The sequence below is a fragment of the Pongo abelii genome, chromosome 4 (assembly GCF_028885655.2).
Source record: "Pongo abelii isolate AG06213 chromosome 4, NHGRI_mPonAbe1-v2.0_pri, whole genome shotgun sequence".
NCBI classification, from domain to species: Eukaryota; Metazoa; Chordata; class Mammalia; order Primates; family Hominidae; genus Pongo; species Pongo abelii.
Window position 1 is genome coordinate 15,285,527 of NC_071989.2, and position 23,107 is coordinate 15,308,633.

General features: G+C 43.3%; 1 protein-coding gene and 1 long non-coding RNA gene across 11 annotated transcripts in view; one reads left to right on the forward strand and one right to left on the reverse strand.

Moving 5' to 3' along the window:
- LOC129059335 (uncharacterized) overlaps nt 1-1,572 on the reverse strand; it is a 28,696-nt gene extending 27,124 nt beyond the window's left edge. Inside the window, exon 1 of the long non-coding RNA XR_008525146.1 lies at nt 1,558-1,572. This is a non-coding gene — a long non-coding RNA (uncharacterized LOC129059335). The remainder of the gene's footprint in view (nt 1-1,557) is intronic.
- On the forward strand, nt 3-22,860 carry LOC134761379 (uncharacterized). 10 transcript variants are annotated; one of them, XR_010139921.1, is made up of 6 exons: nt 3-173; nt 3,806-3,945; nt 6,780-6,895; nt 6,993-7,182; nt 7,917-7,985; nt 22,466-22,844. XR_010139921.1 is itself a non-coding variant. In XM_063724064.1 (5 exons), exons 1-4 carry the CDS (start codon nt 69-71, stop codon nt 7,946-7,948), a joined length of 393 nt encoding a protein of 130 aa, XP_063580134.1. In that variant the 5' UTR covers nt 34-68; the 3' UTR covers nt 7,949-7,985; nt 22,466-22,860. The 10 variants fall into 10 exon arrangements, 5 of the variants coding, with proteins under 5 accessions (XP_063580134.1, XP_063580135.1, XP_063580132.1 ...); XM_063724064.1 differs by lacking the exon at nt 6,993-7,182 and having other exon boundaries at nt 34-173; nt 22,466-22,860; XR_010139922.1 differs by lacking the exons at nt 3-173; nt 3,806-3,945 and adding an exon at nt 5,363-5,477.
- The last annotated feature ends 247 nt before the right edge of the window (nt 22,861-23,107 follow it).

A 23,107-nucleotide genomic window follows, 5' to 3' on the forward strand; every position in this document is an offset into this window, starting at 1 on the left:
GCAGATTTCTCATGAATGGTTTAGTAGCATCCTCTTGGTACTGCCCTCAGGATAGTGAGTGAGTTCTCATGAGATCGGCTCATTTAAAATTGTGTAGCACCTCCTCACCCGTTCTCTTACTCCTGCTCTGGCCATGTGATGTGCCTGGTCCCACTTCACCTTCTGCCATGATTGTAAGTTTTCTGAGGCCTCCCCAGAAGCTAAACAGATGCCAGCATCATCCTTCCTGTACAGCCTGCAGAATTATGAGCCACTTAAACTTCTTTTTTATTATAAATTACCCAGTCTCAGGTATTTCTTTATAGCGATGCAGGAATGGACTAATACAAGCACCTTTTCTTTAATTAAAATTGTGACACCTGTAACCCCAGCACTTTGAGAGGCTGAGGTGGGTGGATCACCTGAGGTCAGGAGTTCAAGACCATCCTGGCCAATATGGTGAAACCCTGTCTCTACTAAAAATACAAAAAATTAGCTGGGCATGGTGGCAGGTGCCTGTAATCCCAGCTACTTGGGAGGCTGAGGCAGGAGAATCGCTTGAACCCAGGAGATGGAGGTTGCAGCAAGCCGAGATTGCACCATTGCACTCCAGCCTGGGCAACAAGAGTGAAACTCCATCTCCAAAAAAAAAAAAAAAAAATTGTGTTATAGCAAGTCATTTTTTAGTATTACATGTAAATACAGGAATCTATTTGCTCTGTGTGAGTGTATACTACTACACTATATCACTAGAAAAGGAAACTCCACAAGAACTTGCTCTAGCACAATGGGCTTTTCTAGAACCAATATTTTTTACTTAAAAATAGTTGATACGTCAATGTTTAATTCCACCCACCCTTCCCCCCATGGAAGGACTTCCTGGGCATTAGGAATATTTTGTAATTACATAGTTATTTTATTCTTAGGATGTCAGTGCCTGAAATAATTCATTCCAATAGAGAAAGAATGTTTCGCTTCAACTTTAGCAGAAAATTGTGATTTTTACTTAAGATTGAAATGAAGTTGATGATAATTGTGTGGCTGAAATACCTAGAGTCTTTTATGTTTTTTATCATGCATTTTAACAAAGGATTTATATTGGTCTTAGTGTTGTCCAACTGATATATATATATATATATATATGTTTAGTTAGTTATTATTTGTTTATTTATTTATTTAGAGAAGAGTCTCACTCTGTCGCCCAGGCTGTAGTACAGTGGCGTGATCTCGGCTCACTGCAACCTCTGCCTCCCAGGTTCAAGCGATTCTCTTGCCTCAGTCTCCTGAGTAGCTGGGACTACAGGCATGCGCCACCACTCCCAGCTAATTTTTGTATTTTTAGTATAGACGAGGTTTCACCATGTTGGTCAGGTTGGTCTTGAACTCCTGACTTTGTGATCTGCCTGCCTTGGCCTCCCAAAGTGCTGGTATTAGAGACGTGAGCCACCGTGCCCGGCCTGGTATATTTTTACCCAAGGACTAGATTATTCGTTACTAGTGGGTAAGGAAAACAACTTAAAATTCCTTTGCAAGTTGTCTTTCAGCACATGGAGAGGTGGGCGTGCAGCCCATACTTACCCTAGGAGATAAGCCAGATGTCTGGCACTGAAATGAAACATCTGTCAGCATTTGATTGTGTCATAGACAATGCCCTTGCCACACCCGTACATTAATGCTTGAAGAAAAACTGTAGCGTGTATATAATGGAATGTAGGTGTGCCAAATGAAAACAAAACTTTAAGGATTCTGGAGATCATATTTATACTTGTGTTACTATTTCTTTTTTTGAAATGTGTGTGAAGGAATTAACAATTATATAGTAATATAAAAATTATCCTGTGAATGAACCCAGTAATATGACATGTAACTTGACAACCAGTGGTGATAAATAATTGGTCTAGGTTTCTTCAGTTTTTGTTTTCTCTTAGATTCCCTTCCTACCAATATTCTCTGTCTGTGAGACACCAGATCTTCTATAAGGCTGTGGTCAATGGTTGCATTTCCCCAATGGATTATTCTTCTCAGAACTCTAGTGTCTCATGAAATGGTATGTTAATAGTCATTTCATGAAAAAAGGAGATATGCGTACATGCAGACAATCTCTGACTTTTGATGGTTTGACTTAACAATTTTTGTACTTTACAGTGGGTTTATGAAGGTATTAAATGCATTTTTGACTCAATGTTATTTTCAATTTATGATTGGCTTAATAGGACATAACCCCATCATCACTTCAAGAGCACCTCTCTCTCTCTCTCTCTCTGTGTATATATATGTATATATGTGTGTGTGTGTGTGTGTGTGTGTATATATCTCACAAAAAGACTTATTATAAGGAATTGGCTTGTGTGATTATGGAGGCCAGCAAGTCCCAAATTTGTGATATGAGCTGGCAGGTTCAAGACCCAGGAGAGCCAATGGTGCAGATAAAGTTCAGAGGCAGTTTATTGAAGAATTCCCTCTTGCTTTGGGAGGCCAGTCTTTTTGTTCTGTTCAGGCTGCTTGAATGAGACCCACCACATTATGGAGAGCCAGCGCTTTACTCAAAGTTCACTGACTTAAATGTTAATCTCATCCAAAAACTCTCTTCAAGTTGGCTCATAAAATTAACCATCACACTGGCAAAAAACAAGGAGTGGTGGGAGTGGGTGGGAGAGAAACACAGCATGTTATGCATGTTATAGTCTCCTCGTAGAGGGAGAATCACAATACACATGAACATAAAGGCCCTGAGAAGTCCTGCAGTGAAGATGTCTTTTTATATTTGTATAACCCCATCTTTCCCACATTTATTTTCTCATGGAAACTCCCCCTACCCCCAATGTTTTTTTCTGTGAAAATGTATTACCATTGTGCTAGATTACTAATGTTCAGGGGAACAAAGGTAAAAAAACTGGTCTATGGGACACTATCTGTTCATTTGGAGATAAAATTGATAATATCAGCTTCATTAACTGAACCTAGTAGCCTAGATGGGTATTTATCCATTTAATGTATTGGCTATATACTCAAGTGTATATAGAGGGTCTCCTGCATGAGATTCCATACACAACGGGTAATGTATGAAACACTAGTGCACTTACGAGTATCATCACCACTAACACAAAATAAGCATCTGAGAAAGATGCCAAAATAAAGGGAATCAGAAGTAAAGAAGAAAAACATCGCCACTTGCATATTCATAGGCTTAAGACGTATGTATTTTTTAACTCAAGGAAAAACAAAGCATCTTTAATTCTATCATCCTGGAAAACTTAGTATCTCAATGCAGAAAGGCATGAAAATATCTTTTTTCTTTTCTTTTTTTTGAGATGGAGTCTCACTCTGTCGCCCAGGCTGGAGTGTAGTGGCACGATCTCAGCTCACTGCAAGCTCTGCCTCCCGGGTTCATGCCATTCTCCTGCCTCAGCTTCCTGAGTAGCTGGGACTATAGGCGCCCGCCACCACGCCTGGCTAATTTTTTGTATTTTTGGTAGAGACAGGGTTTCACCATGTTAGCCAGGATGGTCTCGATCTCCTGACCTTGTGATCCGCCCGCCTTTGATAAAAATTTTCTGAAGCCTACATTCAAGTATGTGACAATCCTAGGTGAATCACTGAAACTCTCAAGCTGTATAATTTTTTATGAAAACAAATGGTAAATTTGTGCAGTTAATTCTTAGATGATTATCACGTTAAGATAGTAATCATCTCACCATGAATGTTACTAGGTTGGTGCAAAAGTAATTGTGTTTTTTGCCATTTGAAAGTAATGGCAAAAACCACAATTACTTTTGCATCAGCCTAATAACTCCTTTTTGTCTCTTTCTCCTTTATCCATCCCCAGTCATTAACTCTGGCACGTAGCAGCAGAAGAGGGCATTGGAAAGAGTCCAGTGGAGCAGAGAAGGGTGGGGAGTGGACGATCAAAGGCAGCCAGGTCTTGATTTGGAAAAGATGCCCGTGGAAAGGACACTCACTGAAAAGGTGACCTGTGTGCTAAATAATGAAACATAGATTTTACCCACCACGAACACCTGTAGAAGCACTGAAGGCTTTTCAGCCAGGAGTGATGAGAATAAACAGGCATTAGAATCATTCTGATATCCACTGAAACATAGGTTAGTGAGTGGGGGTTATGGGAACTCGGGAGACAGTAAGTCTTAGTATGCTTTCTGGGGTACCTATCTTACATATTTAATAAGAACATGGCTTCTCGAGGGCAGGTACATGTGTTTATTTATGGCTGATAAAAGAAAAACTTCAGCTGAATTAAATTTAAAGGAGTTGGGCTGGGCACAGTGGCTCACACCTGTAATCCCAGCACTTTGGGAGGCTGAGGCAGGAGGATCGCTGAGCTCACGGGTTCAAGACCAGCCTGGGCAACATGGTGAAACCCCGTCTCTACAGAAAAATACAAAAATTAGCCAGGAGTGGTGGCATGTGCCTATAATCCCAGCTACTTGAGAGGCTGAGGCAGGAGAATCTCTTGAGCCCAGGAGGTGTAGGTTGCAGTGAGCCAAGCTCATGCCACTGCACTCCAGCCTGGGCAACAGAGCAAGACCCTGTCAAAATAAATAAATAAATAAATAAATAAATTAATTAATTAATTAATTTAAAGGCGTTGAATTGAGCAATGAACAATTTGTGAACTGGGCACCCTCCTAAGCCAGAGTAGGCTCAGAGACTCCAGCACAGCCACGTGGTGGAAGATTTATGGACAGAGAAAGGAAAGTGATGTCCAGAAAATGGAAGTGAGGTACAAAACAGCCAGATTGGTTACCGGTTGGCATGAGCCTTATTTAAATATGGTTCAAACAGCTGACTACATTTGATTGGCCAAAACTTGGTGAATTGGCACAAGTGTAGGCTACAGTCTGTTTACACCTCCACTGGCTATAGTTCACGATGTCCCAAACTACAAATATTTCAGGTTGAGCTTAAAATATGTAAGGAGGAAGCTTTAGGCTAAACTTGATTAAACACAGTGCAGTCTGTTTTGCTACAATGTGAGCTTTTAGGGCAAAATTTTGCTCACGTGCAATTTGTAAATAAGGGAATAATGTCAGTACTGAACCCAGTTTTGTGCCCTTCCAAATGTTCTCAGCACCTGCATCCCCCTCTTCCTGGCCAGAGAGGCTTCCAGACAGCTCATGCAGCTCCCTGGTTTTCCAGTAGAGCCAGTTGTCTCATCCTCTCATTCTCCCCTGGGTGTGAGGCCATGGTCAGGTTCTAGACGCTATGACAGCAATGGCATTCTGTCCAGCTGGACCCTCAGGGGCTCCGGTTTCCCTGGCGGCTATCTGGGGTGGGATGCCACCTGGACATTAGCAGAATTCTTGCACTGTGAGGTCAACCTTAGCAACGTGGGACAGGAGGCAAGAAGAAACTGGCAGGTCAATTGCCGGCCTCCCTTCCGCCATATTTCCTGAGATGTAGTAATTCCCTGTGACCTTTCTGGAGATGGCCCACATGACCCAGGGAGCTGGGGCTGTTTTCATAAAACTGTGGCCATCTTGGTAACACAACTTTAAATTCCTTCCCTCTTCCCTGATTCATTCCCCTTCCCCCGTCACTCCTCCAAACATCCACCCCCAATAACCTGAAACTTTTGCCTCAGGGCTGTTTTCCAGAGAAGCAGGTGAAGACGATGTCAGTGTAAGAACGTGGAAGTCATTTCGGTTCATACATGATTTTTCTTACACAAGGGAAGCCAGAATAGATCATGAGAGTGGAATTATAACCTTTATCAGGAAGGGAGTAAGCCTCTAACTCAGTGGCTGCCCAAGCAGCAAAGGCCTTTTGGCTGAATTTTGAGAAAATTAAAATGAGGGCCTGTTTCTGGAGCCCCGCCTTGAGAGACGCAGCTCTCGGCTAGGTTAGATGGGGCTGCCCCTAGGCCCAGATTTGCCACAGCCCCACCGGCTAGGAGCCACCCCCACATTTGCGTTCCTCAGCACTCCCAGCTCTGCTGTAACTGAAGTGTGGCTAACATGTTTGCTGTGTTGTTTCTGTGCTTTTTTTGGAGATGGAGTCTTGCTTTGTCGCCCAGGCTGGAGTGCAGTGGCACGATCTTGGCTCACTGACCTCAGCCTCCCGGGTTCAAGCAATTCTCAGCCTTAGCCTCCCAAGTAGCTGGGATTACAGGCGCCTGCCACCATGCCCGGCTAATTTTTGTATTTTTTTGTGGAGACAGGGTTTCACCATGTTGGCTAGGCTGTTCTCGAACTCCTGGCCTCAAGGGATCGGCCTGCCTCAGCCTCCCAAAGTTCTGGGATTACAGGCATGAGCCACCGCACCCAGCCAATGTTTCTGTGCATTTTTAACCGCCCAGGGGCAGCCTCCAGCCAGGCTGAGCTGCCTGCATGGTGGGTTCCAGTTGTCTCCCCAGGAACCAATTACCGTTTTTGTGAGTACTCTGGTTACAAAGTTGCATAGGTTTGGAGTGGTCTGCCTAATCCTATTTTTCTCAGAAAGGCTGTAATAAGTGTGTGATTTTTGAGAATGTTGAGGTATATTCAGGTATGCTTATATTGCAATCTAGCAGAAATGTTGGTTTCTCGAGAAGATGAAAAAAAGACTTGTGGAATGAATAAAATGCTTTAAAAATTATTCCTAGGGATATGGAAAGTGACATTCACATGATAGTATGAATATTTTTAAAACTTTTTGTTTAGAGAGGATTTTAAGCCCTTTCATTGTAGCTATTTTTAAAAAACAAACATTTCCCCATTGCAGCGGTGTACCACTGGATGAGATAAGAATACTGTGATGAATATCTTTCTGTAGCCCCTCTGAATCCACTCTTCTCCCTTTTTCAGTGTGTCCTGTACCCTGGAAGGCTGGAACTGGAAGGCTGACTACATCAGGGACGACTCTCTTGCTGTAGGGCTTCTGTTGGGTCCAGCCAATGCCAGACAAAGCAGGGAATCTGAAGGTGGGAGAAGAGTGAGGTGGGCCCACTCTTTTTTTTTTTGGTTGTTGTTGTTGTTGTTTGTTTTTTTTTGAGACAGAGTTTTGCTCTTGTTGCCCAGGCTGGAGTGCAACGGCGCAATTTCGGCTCACCGCAACCTCCTCCTCCCAGGTTCAAGCAATTCTCCTGCCTCAGCGTCCCAAGTAGCTGGGATTACAGGCTTGCGCAACCACGCCCGGCTAATTCTGTCTTTTTCGTAGAGACGGGGTTTCTCCATGTTGGTCAGGCTGGTCTCGAACTCCCGACATCAGGTGATCGGCCTGCTTTGGCCTCCCAAAGTGCTGGGATTACACGCGTGAGCCACCGTGCCCGGCCTGCCCACTCCTTTGTTAAAACTCCTGGTCTTTCTGTGTCACCTATTTCCTGCTGGTGAGGCAGGAGAATAGGGTCTGCAGGCAGGGAACCTAAGGCCGATTCACGCTGACTTCCTAGAACTAAATCAAAAGGAAGACCCCAACTTTCCACACCTAAGTAACAAAAAAACACGTGGCTACTCACCGCCAACCACCCCCCACCCCCCACCCCTGCCCATTTTCTGGGTGGCAGACAGAAAATTGAAAGTATCTCTGATTGGCTGCTTTCTGCAACCAATCAGACTGATTGCCGGCCAAGTCTTCTTTGCCTAGAAGTGTAACTTTGTAACTTCACTTTAGCCTCTGATTGGTTGCTTTCCACAACCCATCAGATGCTTGCATAGGGTGTAACCTTTGTAACTTCACTTCAGCCTCTGATTGGTTCCTTTCTGCAACCAGTCAGATGATTACGGGCCATTACTTCAAATACATAGGGTGTACACCAAGTAAGGAATGGGAAACTTTTAGAGGGTATTTAAACCCCAGAAAATTCTGTAAAGGGTCCCTTGAGCCCCTATGCTCGGGCCGCCCCGACACTGAGGAGGGTACTTTTATTTTCAATAAATCTCTGCTTTTGTTGCTTCATGCTTTCCTTGCTTTGTTTGTGCGTTTTGTCCAATTCTTTGTTCAAGGTGCCGAGAACCTGGACGCCCTCCACTGGTAATGCTGGGACCCTGACTACTAAACACCTTTCTCCGAAGGTTTGTGTATTTTCTAACCTTCAGCAGATGATGAGTGAGGCAACTTCAATAACCCTTGTCATATTCATTTTCTGTACAGGAAGCATGTAGTTAGAAATTAATGACTGGGGAAATGGGAGATATTTCACTCTGTCTTCAAAGAACAGTAAAGAGTATCTCTTCCTTGGCAAATGTGTATCCATAAAATAACATTATAAAATGCATTTGAAAGAGTGCCACTTAAAACATAAGTCAATCTGTTTTTCGATGATTCAGAAGATGTGATAGTAGCCCGCAGTGTCTCAGGAGTCATGGTTATGACTAATTGTACTAAAGACGTGTGGAAAGTCTGGTTCATGGGATATAGAGAGCAGAATTTTCTATATTTTGGGTGTGCAAATCCTGCATGTCTACTGTAAAAACCCCTTATGAACACTGTTAAATTATAATAAAACCGGGACCCAGCAAAATGACCCCATCAAAAGTTCTGTACTTTTAAAATAAAATCAGAAATATTCTCAAACGTCTCCTACATTCCAGACACTATTATAGTTTGCTTACCATATTTCCTTTCATCTTCAGAACAACTCAACAAAGTGGGTTTTATCATCTGTCTTTCGTAGTTGAAGGAACGGGCTCAGAGAAGTCACAGGTTCAAGGTCACACACCCAGTAAGGGGCAAAGCCTGGATTAGAGGCCGAGCCTATTTGATTCCAAAGTTCATTCCCTTTCATGAGACCAACTGCTATTTCGAGGATAGTCAAAAGGGAATTCTAGAACTCATAACTTTTTGGCTTTTCTGAGCTTTCATGGTTTTGAGTGATCCTGAATACGTGAATCCCAGCAGGCTGTGGAAGCGAGTGCTTCTCTTTCTGTTCTTTTCTTCTACAGAAGCCGAGTCTTATGATTTAGGCATCGCTATGTGTCATTACCCACTGCAATAGCATAAACGCACTGAGATTAGCTTGCAAGACAATCCTTCACGGTGATGGTCGGCAGGCGCCACCCTGTGAGATCCTGGGACTGGACTTTTCACCCGAAGAAATGCAGGAAGCTGTCCTGTTGGGCAGTCACTTACAGTGCTGTGCCTTGGATTATGGAGTTTTAGAGCAGGAGGGGAATGCCTATAATGAAAGCAATAATTTTTACTTACTCGCAAAGACCTGTCTCAAAATAGTAGACTACGCTTGGCAGGCAAAAAGGCAATCTTGATTTTTCATGTCCCATAAACAAGGCAACAAACTCCTGTGTGAGGAGGTAAAATAAAGGCTTAGTTTTTCAGTATTTTATGTTCCTCAGATGTACGTCTGAGTATGTCTTAAATCCTGAAGGGTGGCCCAGACCTGGAGAATTAATCCAAGCTGGTCTGGGGGCTGTGGTGAGCAGTGATCAAGCAGGACAGCACATGAGAAAGAGGCGAGTTGCTGGGTTTCCATGTGTGCTTTGCATGGAGCTTGCAGCTGACCAGCCAGCAAGACCAGAGAAGCAGTTGAGAGCATGGGCTCTGGAGAGAGACTGCCTGGGTTCCTATCCTGACCCTGCCACTCACCTCTCTGAGCCTCAGTTTCCTCCCCTGTAAAATGGCAATAACAAGCACATGCACCTCAAGGGGTTGTCCTGAGCCTTGCTCAGGTAACACATGTGAAGCATGGAGAATGGTGCTTTTCACAGGGTAAGCCATCTACGTGTTAGTGACAATTCTTGTGATTTTCATTTTTTCAGAGGCTCAGAAATGTGAATCAACCCGTGGTATGGTTTGGCTGTGTCCCCACCCAAGTCTCATCTTGAATTGTAACTCCCATAATTCCCATGTGTTGTGGGAGGGACCCTGTGTGAGATAATTGAATAATGGTGGTGGTTTCCCCCATACTGTTCTCCTGGTAGTGAATAAGTCTCATGAGATCTGATTGTTTTGTAAGGGAAAACTCTTTTCTCTTGGCTCTTATTCTCTCTTGTCCGCCACCATGTAAGACATGCCTTTTGCCTTCTGCTATGACTGTGAGGCCTCCCCAGCCGTGTGGAACTGTGATTCCATTAAGCCACTTCTTTATAAATTACCCAGTCTTGGGTATGTCTTTATCTGCAGCATGAGAATGGATTAATACAACCTGTCTAAGGTCCCACAGCTTGTAAGTGCGTGCATTGGGACTTGTGCTGCCCAGAATAGGTGGAGGGTGTAAGTGTCCCCCATCCTGAGACTGTCTAGGGGACCCTGAAGTTAGACCAGTGGAAACCAGAGACAAGTTCGTGGTGCCAAAGGCAAGAGTCAATATTGAAAACCAGTTTCATGTGAGATTCCCCGTGAAGAGAATTCTGCAGACCTGTGGTTTCATGTACGCCAATTTTGAAATATTCTTCCTTTCTGCTTCCATGATTCTTCTGCTGAGAGTATTTGCTCTGCTGAGAAAGGTTGTGAGTCATGGCAGTAAGCCATCAAGAATAAAGGTATTCACAGTCTTTCCAATGTCTGTTCAGCGTGGAACCCCCAGCTCCTAGAACATTGCCTGGCATGTATTAGTATTCACTGATGAATAATTATAATGAATGATAATGAATAATAAATGAATATTTATTAAATGAGTGAAAGAATGGATGAAGGGAGGGAGAGATGACTTTTTGAATCAAAGTTTTGCGTACCAGGGGAGGACAGACAGGAGCTTAATGATCACTACTCCCTGTTCCCTAGGCTGGGGCCAAATATGGCCCCAGGGGAGCTGGCTGAGAGACCAAAGCAGGGTGTGTGAATGGCAGGTTCTCTTCAAAGTCTGCATACTCCCCTTCTTCTCCACTCCTGGGGTGGGTGCTCAGTGTGTGGACAGTGGACCCATCCACATGGGACCCACAGAAGGGCTTTCAGGACATGCAAAGAGAACCCCTGGTAGATCCATTTTTCACTTCCATGGGTCAGAGTGGCTCTTGGGACATAACAAAAAAACACATTGTGGCCTCCATCCGGAGATGGGGGTGGCAGAGAGAGTTTGGCCCAGATATACCGGTTGGAAGGCTGTTTCAGGAATTCAGGTGAGAACTGAAGAGGGCTTGCATTCAAACACAGGTGGTGAGAATGGCCTGGAGGGGATGTGTTCTGGAACTCTTTGTAGGGTGGATTGTCAGCACTGATTGGATTCATCACATCCTGCCCTGAAGCCTTAGATGTCCCCAAATAAAGTGAGTTTATAGTTTCCAGCTGAGAATGTTGGCCAGCTACCAGCTACTGCTAGGAACTGGCTTTTTTACAATGGCCACTATAGTCATTGTTTTTGAATTTCTGAGTACCATCTGTTTGGTTCTACAGTGTGTTTCTTTCCATACTTAATAGAGATCTATTGAAATGGCATTTAACTCAGGATTTTTGCACCTATGAAGTCACTGTACCTTTTCCCGTTAACTTAATATTGCATCTCTTCCCCTCCCCCAAACTTCTCTCTCTCTGTCCCTCTCTCTCTCCACATCCCACCCCATCTCCTTTAGTTATGAATGGCTCCATACATTTCAGGAGCACCTTGCCCTATAACTTTGGTTCCAATGCAAGGAATGGAAAACCTTTGTAGCTCAGAAGCATCTTAAAATTCATTAGTGATTCCCTTGACCTTAATCCATAGGGTAGAAGGAGACTTTGGCTCTGGTAAAGACAGGTATGTCTGGTGTCAGGGACCCCTATCATTCTAAAAGCAGGTTATCCCTCATCCTATGCTCCTCCTTTGAAGTCTCTAGTTCTTGGCTAGAACGAGGAAGCTTCCCCAGAGATGTGCTGCAATTGCCGACAGCTTCCTTGCCTGTCCTTGTTCTGGTAGTAACACCTGATTGCCAGCCACCATTTACCCACACCAGGAAGGTTGCTTAAAACAAGGCGGAGAGCAGGCCATGATCAGTCTACTCCAAGATCTTGCTTCACACTTTCCCCTAGGGACTTGCCTTCTTGCTATTACCAGTTTTCTGTGCTCAGTTCAGGCCTCAGGCTGTCTGATCTGGGCCTTTCTGCTTTACCTGGGCTTTGGTGCTGGCTTCCTGGTCTCAGCTCTGCCTGAATTCCAACCTGCACCTCCCTGCCCAGTCCAGACCTATGAGTGCCATATTCTAGTTTATCCACCGGGACTTAGAAACTTCTCCATGCCCTCTGGTTAGGTTTGGGAAACTGGGCTCTGACTTTGCCACTGCCTTTTCCATGGTCCTTTCCAGTGGTGCTTCATGCCCCTGCATGACAATGGAAGCCATTTGGTCTGACTGTCACCAAATAAGCCTGTCTGGCTAAAAGAGGAGCTAAGCTCTCATTCCCCGAATCATTATGTAGGACATCTCCTCTGGGCACCATTCAGTCATTTCACATTTGGACCTGAGATTTCTAAGTTCAACCTCTTTTATCATTCATCAAATTTTGAAACCCAACTATCTATCTATCTATCTATCTATCTATTATCTATCTATCTTCTATCTATCTATGACCTGTCATCTATCTACTATCCATCTATTTATCTACTGTCTATCATCTATCTATCTATCTATCTATCTATCTATCTATCTATCTATCTATCTATCTTTCAGAGACAGGATCTTGCTCTGTCACTCAGGCTGGAGTGCAGTGGTGCAATCATAGCTCACTGCAGACTTGGCTTCCTGGGCTCAGGCAATTCTCTCACCTCAGCCTCCCAAGTAGCCAGGAACACAAGAGTGTCATACCATGCCTGGCCCTCAACAATTTATCTGGAAATTTTATTTGGTGAACCTAACTACTTTGATTACACCTTTTAGATTTAAGCTGTGCTCACTAGTTTGTGTTTAAGGAGTATATCTGTTACTTGGATTTGATGGGGCTTAGGATAGGCTACCCCAAAATATGGCACCTTGGCATCAGAGAAAACAGTAGAAGCAAGAAGGCCACTCTGACCTTCCCCTACCTTTCTCCTCCAAAGTGGATCAAAAGACTCTGGTTTGGGAGGGCCCTCATTATTTTGGGAGGAAAGGAACATTCTTATATCTGAAAACACAGTGACACAGAGAAGAATCTGAACAAACAGGCCTTGCTAAGTTCCTCCTAGTTTATCACTACTGGATTATACCCCTTTGTCCAATTACACTTCTCCACGACTGTCCAATTCTTCATCAAACCTAGGGTAAAAAGGTACACAGATTTACCTGCACTGAAAGACAAAATTATAACAAATTTAGTTTAAAAATCTTAATTGGCTTTTATTTACAATCCCAGAATCAGGCAACATCTTATTCTATAAGATAAAGATGAGCAGGGGAGATCAGCTTTATAGACAAAAAAGGGCTGAGGAAAGCAAAAATAGAACAAAAAGTAAATTGGTCATTTCAAAGTAAATTTTCTTGTAAAAGTTAAAGGGAAGAGGGCTTCCTTATTATGCCAGCTAAAACTGGCCTGTTTGGGGATTTGGCTCTTTTCTCTCTGTCTTCGGATTTCCTGAAAGGTCAGATAAACAACTTAGCTAGGTGGCATGAAACTTTAGCATGAAGTTTAGCATGAAACCAAACCCATTGTGGTTTGGTTTGTTGGGCCTAGTGCAGGAGCTCAGTCTAAACCAATGGCCTCCTATCAATTTTTCAGAGAAGCACTGGTGTCTTGGGTCTGCATTTCTGAAGGCTCTCCTGCCACGTAAAAGTTATATTAAATAAATCCGTATGCTTTTCTCTTGATAATCTGCCTTTAGTTACGGGGGGCTCAGCCATGAACCCGGTGATGGGAAAGAAAGATGTTCCCTGTAGGTACCTGCCATTTTCCTTTGTAGGGCAGGAATTACTTTTCTGCTTGAATTACTTTATAGTGTAACTGTTGGGCCTCAGAAAATGATGCCCTGAAATGAAAGCCCCAGAAGCAGCTTCAGAAGCAAAAGTTTTTCTCTGACCTCCTTTTTCCTGTCTCTCAGTCCCATTCTCCCGCAAGGCCAGCCATAGAAACTAGAATCCCTTTTCCCCAAGGCGGGTTATCAAAACCAGAATCCCCTTCCCCAAAGTCAGCCATAAAGCCTGAAAATATTACTGTAGCATCCCCCATATCCCTGTGTAAAAACTGGCCACAAAGAAATTATCTGACCCACCTTGGTTGATTGTAGGTCATAAGACCCCCATTCCAGAGAGGGTCCTGCCCTGTACTCAGAAAAAAGGAACACTGGCCAGGCACAGGGCTCACATCTGTAATCCCAGCACTTTGGGACACCAAGGCGGGTGGATCACATGAGGTCAGGGGTTCAAGGCCAGCCTGGCCAACATGGCAAAACCCCGTCTCTACTAAAAATATAAAAATTAGCTGGGCGTGGTGGCACATGCCTGTAGTCCCAGTTACTCAGGAGGCTGAGGCAGGATAATCACTTGAACCCGGGAGGCGGAGGTTGCAGCGGGCTGAGATCGCGCCACTGCACTCCAGTCTGGGCAACAGAACGAGACTCTGTCTCAAATGAAAAAAAGAAAAAGAAAAAGGAATGCTACACAGAGAGGCAAAAAAAAAAAAAAAAATCTAAGCAGACAGGACTTGCTGGACTTCCCTTCACTCTATTGGCCTTGGATCATACCCTTTTTGTTCACTTATATTTCTGAGTGGCTGTTCCCACACTGTTGAACCTAAGCACACAAAAAAGCAATTGCCCCTGTATCTTTAGGTCTTCATTCTGAAGGTTCTTGTGTCATGGAAAACCATGATCAAACATATTTGTATGCCTTATTTTCCCCATTTTCTGCATTTTGTCAGTTTTGGTTTTCAGTGAATCGTCAGAGGGCAAAGGGGACTTTTTCCCTTATCCCCGTCATAATCAATGCACTCAAGTATGTTCTAATGCAACCAAGAATACATTTGGAGAAAATTAATGCTATTGATGATTACTGAAAAGTGGCTCATGCCTGTAATCCCAGCACTTTGGGAGGCAGAGGTGGGAGGATCACCTGAGGTCAGGAGTTCAAGACCAGCCTGCCCAAAATGGAGAAACCCTGTCTCTACTAAAAATACAAAAATTAGCCAGGCATGGTGGCATGTGCCTGTAATCCCAGCTACTCGGGAGGCTGAGGCAGGAGAATCGCTGGAACCCGGAAGGCAGAGGTTGCAGTGAGCCGAGATCATGCACTGCACTCCAGCCTGGGCGACAGAGAGAGACTCTGTCTCAAAAAAAAAAAAAAAGAAATAAAGAAAGTTGTTTCTTTGTGAAACAGAGGTACTATTAGAAAACATTTTAATGTGCTTTCTGTTTGTACTTCGGGTATGTAACTTTATCCCTGGTCAGCCCAAGGTAAGGTACAGTTCTGGGGTAAGTAAATGGGGATTTGTTGACATTACAACAGAAATACCAAGGGAAACAAAGGTTAATAGCCCCTGACGTTCAAAATAGGTTTTTGCTGCCAAACAATAGATTTGAAACCAGGTTTGCCTAGAGAAGATTCCCCAAATTAGCACATAGGAGAGAACAACAGAAAAGGTAAGGAAGAAGACACATTGTCTTGATCACTGATTTCCAGAACAGAATCCAGAGAAAGGAGAGGTGCCACTGGAGCTGAGGGGAATGCTGAGAGCTTGGGGCTTTTGGTCCATTTTAATGTTTGGAGCCCTGGGAGGAGATCACCTTAAGAGTTGCTCCCTTGTGAACCTGGGGGAAAGCCACTTCGAAGTAGACTAGGAAACAGAGAGTGGGCCAGGATCTACTTTGCCTGAGTTGTTCTTGCTTCTGGAAGGTCATGGAAGTGACCTAGAATTTCTCTCCCGCTCATGGGGTTGGAGGTGGGGAGGGAGACACAGAAGGTGACTGTTTCCGGACAGCAGGTCTTGGCCCGGGGCCCACTGTGGAGAGGAGACAGAGGCCAATGCTAACACTCAGGCTAGGAGCTAACAGAGGATGGGTGGGGTCTCCTGTGCCTCCCAGAGACAGGGAGGCCAGCTGAGTGAGAAAGGAGCACCTGGCCAGGTGACAGTAATCATTTATTTTTACCCGATAAAGGAGGATGGTAGCATAATACCTGCGTGATCGCGTTTTCCTCAACAGCAGAACCCAGAAGGACAGGCTTCGAGAACTCGGTGGTGGTTGCAGTGGTTCTTAGGATTATAGATAATCTTTACTTTCTTCCTTCTGCTTTTCTATTTTTCTGATATATATTATAATGACAAAGTGTTAATTTTATAAAAAGAAAAAGTAAAGCTATCTTAAAAAAAAAAGAGAATCAGACTAGACACATTACTCTGTAACTTTTTAATATTCCAAAGCCATCCCTATAAGTTTGTAGACATCTCTCTTTTTTCATTTTCATTTTTTTGGAAACAGAGTCTAACTCTGTCATTCAGGCTGGAGTGCAGTGGTGCGATCTCAGCTCACTGCAACCTCCGCCTCCCAGGCTCAAGCAATTCTCATGTCTCAGCCTCTTGGGTAGCTGGGGTTACAGGCATATGCCACTATGCCCAGCTAATTTTTGTGTTTTTAGTAGAGACGGGGTTTTGCTATGTTGGCCAGGCTGGTCTCGAGCTCCTGACTTCAAGTGATCTGCCTGTCTTGGCTTCCCAAAGTGCTGGGATTACAGGTATGAGCCAATATTTCTGGACTTTTTTTTTTTTTTCTAAAAAGCATGCATATACTTTTACACAAGTACAATCATATTTTTTGGTTCAGTCTCCTTTTTCCTTTCCCTTTGTCCTGTATTGTCCCCACCCTCCAGTTCCCCAGGAAAAGTGTTAGCCACCTGGTGTACTCTTCAGTACTTTTTTTCTATCTAACCATATGCCTTATGACCATATATGACTATGCATACAGACTTGCATACATCATATACTTGTATAAAAAAATTTAGATTCACACATATGTAAACACATTTATAAGTGGGTATTTTGTTACATTACAAAGATGGGATCATACTATGAAATTATCTCTGCATCTTATCTTTTGTACTCACTATCACCTCCTAGAAATTCTCCAAGTCAACTGGCATAACTCCTATTCATTTTTTTTGAATGGCTCTGTAATACTCTATGATGTTGTCATTCATCCATCTGTAAGAGTTACTAGCACTTCTTTTATTATTGATTCTTGAAGATGGTGGCTGTTTGGCCACTATGATTTGAAAGCTTATGATATGTTCTATATTTTAAATAAGTATAACATTGTTTTATTAATTTGATGATGTTAATACACCTAGATATTTTTTTCAAACAAATAAATAATTTAAATTTACCAGATGTGGGGAAATGGAATACAAACAGTAACAAATGAACTCAACTCTTTTACAAATTATAATTAGAACCACACAGAACTGGGGCACGAAAGAGCTAAACAAATTAACCTAAAAAAAGCAAGAGTTTTTGACTGTATCTTTAAGGCTAAAGACAGAAAGAACTATGCACAAATACTTTACTATAGTTTACAAATGTGTTTTCACAAGGGTATGAGTTTGCAAATGTGAAATTACTTTATGTGTATGCCAGGAATGAACAAAATGTGAATATACTGTGGATGAGAGCCAGGCTTTCTTTTTTTTGTTTTTGAAAGTTTTTAGTTTATTAATCTTCTCAATACACCTAGATTTTTATCCGCTTATTTCTAATGACATTCAAATATGCTTTTCTTTCTTTCTTTCTTTCCTTCCTTCCTTCTCTTTCCTTCCTTCCTTTCCTTCCTTCCTTCCTTCCTTCCTTCCCTCCCTCCCTCCCTCCTTTCTTTCTTTCTTTCCTTCCTTCCTTCCTTCCTTCCTCCTTCCTTCCTTCCTTCCTTCCTTCCTTCCTTCCTTCCTTCCTTCCTTCCTTCCTTCCTTCCTTCCTTTCTTTCTTTTCTTCTTTCTTTCTTTCTTTCGACAAGTTCTTGCTCTCTATCCCAAGCTGGAGTGCAGTGGCGCAATCAGAGCTCACTGCAGCCTTGACCTCCTGGGCTCAAGTTGATCCTCCCACTCCAGCCTCCTGAGTAGCTAGGGCTACAGGTATGAGACACACACCTGGCTAATTTTTAAACAAAAATTTGTAGAGACAGGATCTCGCTTTGTTGCCCAGGCTAATCTTGAACTCCTGGTCTCCAGCAATCCTCCCACTTCGGCCTCCTAAAGCTCTTCAGGGATCACAGTTGAGAGCCACTGCATCCAGCTTCAAATATGTTTTTCTATTCCAGGGCCAAGACAATACTCTTTGGTTAACACAAGCACTAGAGAGTAACAATGCAGGACAATTAATCAATAAATATTTGAGAATCTCTATTATGTCAGATACAAACTTCTCTTTAATTAGTGGTTTTTCACAAAAGTCTTTAATAGGACTTGTGAGGTTTTCTGTGGAGAGATTAACAATGGGCCCAAATTAAGAAGGTGGAGACTTTCATTTGAATTAACCAATTATTGGAAAATGGGCTTGATCTTCAGAAGGCAATAAGGTTTTTATGGTTTTGCTAAAATTTTCATTGCAATTATTACAGATAGTGTTTTGCATTCAGGTGTAGCCCCTATCTGGTTTTTAGAGGTTAGCAAAAGAACAGCTTCCTATTGTTAATCTCTCTTTAATATCTCTAGCAATTAGCTGATTTTCTAAAGATTTGAGTTATAGACCACCAATACTGAATTAAGATAACTCCCGGTTATGCATATAAGTCTAAATTTTAAAAAGATTTTATACATCTATATCCTTATTTAAGTCTTACGAGTTTTTTGGGTAATGAATCTCATCGTTTGACAACAGATGAAGATTACGCTTTTCATTTTAGTTTGCCAAGAGTTTTAGATCATGCTAACAAAAGCCAATATTGCTTAGCTGAGCTAACTCTAATGATAGTTTATAAATCACTTCCTATCATTTTAACCACAGGAAGGAGAGGTTGTTAGCCTGTTATACTTGCTTTAAATGTCTAACTGTGGCTTCCATTACAAACAAAAATTATGAAACACACTCATCCACTGTCATGAACTTTTGACTATTAAAAACAAGTACGTAATAAAACCTTTTACTCTCAAGCTTAATTTTAAAACCAGGTGTGAGGGCAAAGAGGTTTGCTAATGTTGAACACAGGTCTTCAATCACAGGGAAAATTTGTAGTGTGTGATGGATGAGGTTGATATATTTTTTAAAAAATTCTACTTTTTTCTTTGCAGGAAATAAAATCAGAATTACCCGAGAATCTGTCCCATGGTCTCTTGACTATATCAGTCATTCGACAATGGACAGAAGTCACAGCATCTTTAACAGACAGTTAAGAGACTTAAACAGGGGGCACTGAATTGCTGGGAAATCTAATGGCTTGTCGAGAGTGGTAGGGTCCCTTTTGATTACAAGGCCTAATCACCACCTTTGCCTTCTGAATGTTTTGCTTCTCATTGCATCTCGTCTCCAAGGATGACAGAGAAGGTGAAATGCAGGCAGCTGTGGTGAAAGATCTGGTGTGAGGGAGCGTTCTCCACCACCCACACATCCTTACCCAGTGTGGGCTGAGTTCCGGCTGGCTGCTTTTCCTAACCTCCAGACTGACTCACTCTGTGCTTGTAACCTCATCATAGCCTCTGTCTCTGCCTTATTTGTCCCACAGGCAGGGCTGGCCCCCTGGCTTACCAGTACCAGGAAGGCATCATAGCCTTCTAAGGGTCTTCTAGTGCTAGAACTGGAAGAGATCTTTGCACATCCCCTCAGCCCCCTGGCTTTGCTGATGATGGAGTTGAGGCCCAGAGAGAAGGTTTTGTGGTCAAGTCTAAGTGGGTTCAGATTTCCTATCTCCAAATATGTCATTTTTCTGAGTCTCAGTCTGTCGCCCAGGCTGGAGTGCAGTGGCACAATCTCAGCTCACTGCAATCTCTGCCTCCTGGGTTCAAGAGATTGTCCTGCCTCAGCCTCTCAAGTAGCTGGGACCACAAGGTTTGCACCACCACGCCTGGCTAATTTTTGCACTTTTAGTAGAGACAGGGTTTCACCATGTTGGCCAGGCTGGGTCTTGAACTCCTGACCTCAAGTGATCCACCTGTCTTGGTCTCCCAAAGTTCTGGGATTACAGGTGTGCGCCACCGCGCCTGGCCTACCAGATATGTCACTTCTACTCCACTAGGCTCATTATGCTTGTTTACAATTCTTCCTAATAGAGACTCATCCCTTTGGAATTACTAGAGTCCTGAGTCAAATATCCTTTGGGAGAGGCCAACCTGAGTGCGAAATTGTCAGACACTTATCTTATTAGAGAAGATGGCAATAAGTCAGGAGGGTATGGAAACTTTGTTGAGCGAAATGACAAGATTTCCTCTGGGGCAGAAGGCTCTGACCTGGACTGCTGCTGCAGGTGACTGGCTGCGAAGAGAGAAGGGGCAAGATGGAAGCTGTCCTTTTGTCTACATCATGGTTTCCTCTGTGGCTTTCTTCCATCCAAGCCTGCTCTACTACCAGCACTTACCAGCAGCTTTCACAACGTGGAGTGCTAATCTGTGTATCCCAAGGATGTGTAGGGGACCATTGTGTCTCTGACTATGTCCATCTTTGAGCTTCTTGGCTGAGAGTTCCTCCATGGAGACGCCTTTGGATCGTGAAGACTTCCACTTGCGTTCGCTGCTCAACTCCTTTTAGCCTCTATTGTCCCAAAATATTTTTATTACCTAAAATGAAGGAAAATTGATTTCTAATTCTGGATGATGTCAAATTGTGACAACTCCATCAGGGTTTAGGTAGGATTACATTTCCTTATAAATAGCATACATAGTTTAAATGAACCTAAATAATGGACCTAAATAATGGACTTAAATAACTTCCTTATATTTTTTTCTTTACTTCAAAACATCAGAAAGCAAGCTACATTTTACCGTGTTCTCTTCGAACTTTCCAAAGAAAACTCTACTAGTGTGGACTGCCAGGTACAGGTAGTGAATGAAATAAAGGAATTTTTGGAAACACAGAGCCTTTACAATAGAACTAATGACTATGTTAAGTAAAAGATGTAAGCACACCTTAGCTGTAGACAGCATCTGAGCTCTCCTTTCTGCAGTGTCTTTCACTGATCGTCCCTCAGGCTGGAGAGACTCATGACCAGGATTCCAAGTGAGTCCTTTTTTCCTTTTAAATGAAGTCTGTCTCTGTCACTCAGGCTGGAGTGCAGTGGCGTGATCTCGGCTCACTGCAACCTCTGCCTCCCGGGCTCAAGCGATTCTCCTGCCTCAGCCTCTCAAGTAGCTGGGACTACAGGTGCACCCCAACATGCCTGGCTAATTTTCTTGTATTTTTAGTAGAGATGTGTTTTTGCCACGTTGGCCAGGCTGGTCTGGAACTCCTGATCTTAGGTGATCTGCCCGCCTTGGCCTCCCAAAGTGCCGGAATTACAGGCATGAGTCACCATGCCCCACCTAACTGAATCTTAATTCAAATTACTTAAACATTTTCCCAAATGGGTTTTATGAGATACCATAGGTTATTTTGTAAAAAAAAAAAAAAAAAAAAAAAATACTAGTCATGATTTTTTTTTGCCCTTTAAATTGTGTTTTAGGCCGGGCGCAGTGGCTCACGCCTGTAATTCCAGCACTTTGGAAGGCCAAGGCAGGCGGATCACGAGGTCAAGAGATTGAGACCATCCTGGCCAACATGGTGAAACCCTGTCTCTACTAAAAATACAAAAATTAGCTGGGCATAGTGGTGGCGTGCCTGTAGTCCCAGCTACTCAGGAGGCTGAGGCAGGAGAATCGCTTGAACCTGGGAGGCAGAGGTTGCAGTGAGCCGAGAGCGCATCACTGCACTCCAGCCTGGTGACAGAGTGAGACTCCATCTCAAAAAGAAAGAAAGAAAAAAACCAATATAAATTGTATTTTAAAAGTAGATGAGGCCGGGTGTGGTGTCTCATACCCATAATCCCAGCACTTTGGGAGACTGAGGTGGGAGGATCACTTGAGCCCAGGAGTTCAGGATCAGACTGGGCAATATGGCAGGACCTCATCTCTGCAAAAAATGTAAAAAAGTGACCTGGGTATAGTGGCGTGTGCCTGTGGTCCCAGCTACTTGGGAGGCTGAGGCAGGAGGATTGCCAGAGCCCCAGGGATTGAGACTGCAGTGAGTCATGTTCATGCCACTGCACTCCAGCTTGGGGCGACAGAGTGAGACCCTGTCTCCCAAAAAAAAAAAAAAAAAAGATGTAAGAAACTTACTTAACACACAGAATGTTCCATCCATCAATGACACTGAGACAGCCTTTTGGCATACTATCAAATGGACATGAGTACTGTCTCGGAAGACCAATGATCTATGCCGTGTATTGCATTCCTCAACTTCAATATATATTAGTCATGCTATTTCATGCACTTAGGATACTAAACAATTATATTACACTGTGTTATTATATATATATATATATATATGTTTTTAATCAATGGTTCCTGGCTTGCCACTCCCATAGTTTTTGTTATAATGTTGGGGCACTTTAGGACTCAGTAGACCCCAGAAAACAGAATCTTTCTCTCTCTGACCTTCTCCTGTCCTCTTTTCACCTGCTTTATTTTTCTTCCCAAGGCAGAAATATTCTCCCACCTTTTTGTCTTGGAGCTGGCCATAAAGAAATGCCCTGACCTACCTTGTTTGATTGTAGGTCCTAAGACCCTCCTTCTAAAAAGGGTTCTACCCCATACCCTGGAGGAAGAACTGCTGAACAGAGAGACCAGGAAGAATGTGAACAGACAGGCCTTGTGGGCTTTTCCTACTCCGCCTATTCATATTAGACCATACCCTTTTTGTCCAATGCTATTTCTGCACAATGGTCAGCCATGCTTATCCAGCGAAGTCTCCATAGAAGGCCCAAGAGGACTGCTGAACATGTGGATGCCGACCAAGAACTGATCTGTGTGCCAGGAAGTTGATGCCTCTCAGCTCCACGGGGACAGAAGCTCCTGTGCTTGGGACTGGTCCAGACCTCATCCTGTTTGTCTCCATCTGGCTGTTTATTTGTATCCTTTAAGATACACTTTGTAATAAACTGGTAAACTTAAGTAAGTGTTTCCCTGAGTTGTGAGCCACTCTAACAAATTAAACCCCAAAAAGGGGAACCCCAACTTGAAGTCCTAAGTTCCAGAGGCCCGGACTTTGGATTGGTGGGAAAGAGGGGGTGGCCTTGTGGGACTGAGCCCTTAACCTGTGGGTTCCAAGGCTATCTCCAGGTAGATAGCGTCAGAATTGAATTGACTTGGAGGACACCCAGCTGGCGCCTGCTGCAGAATTGGTTGGTTGCTTGGTG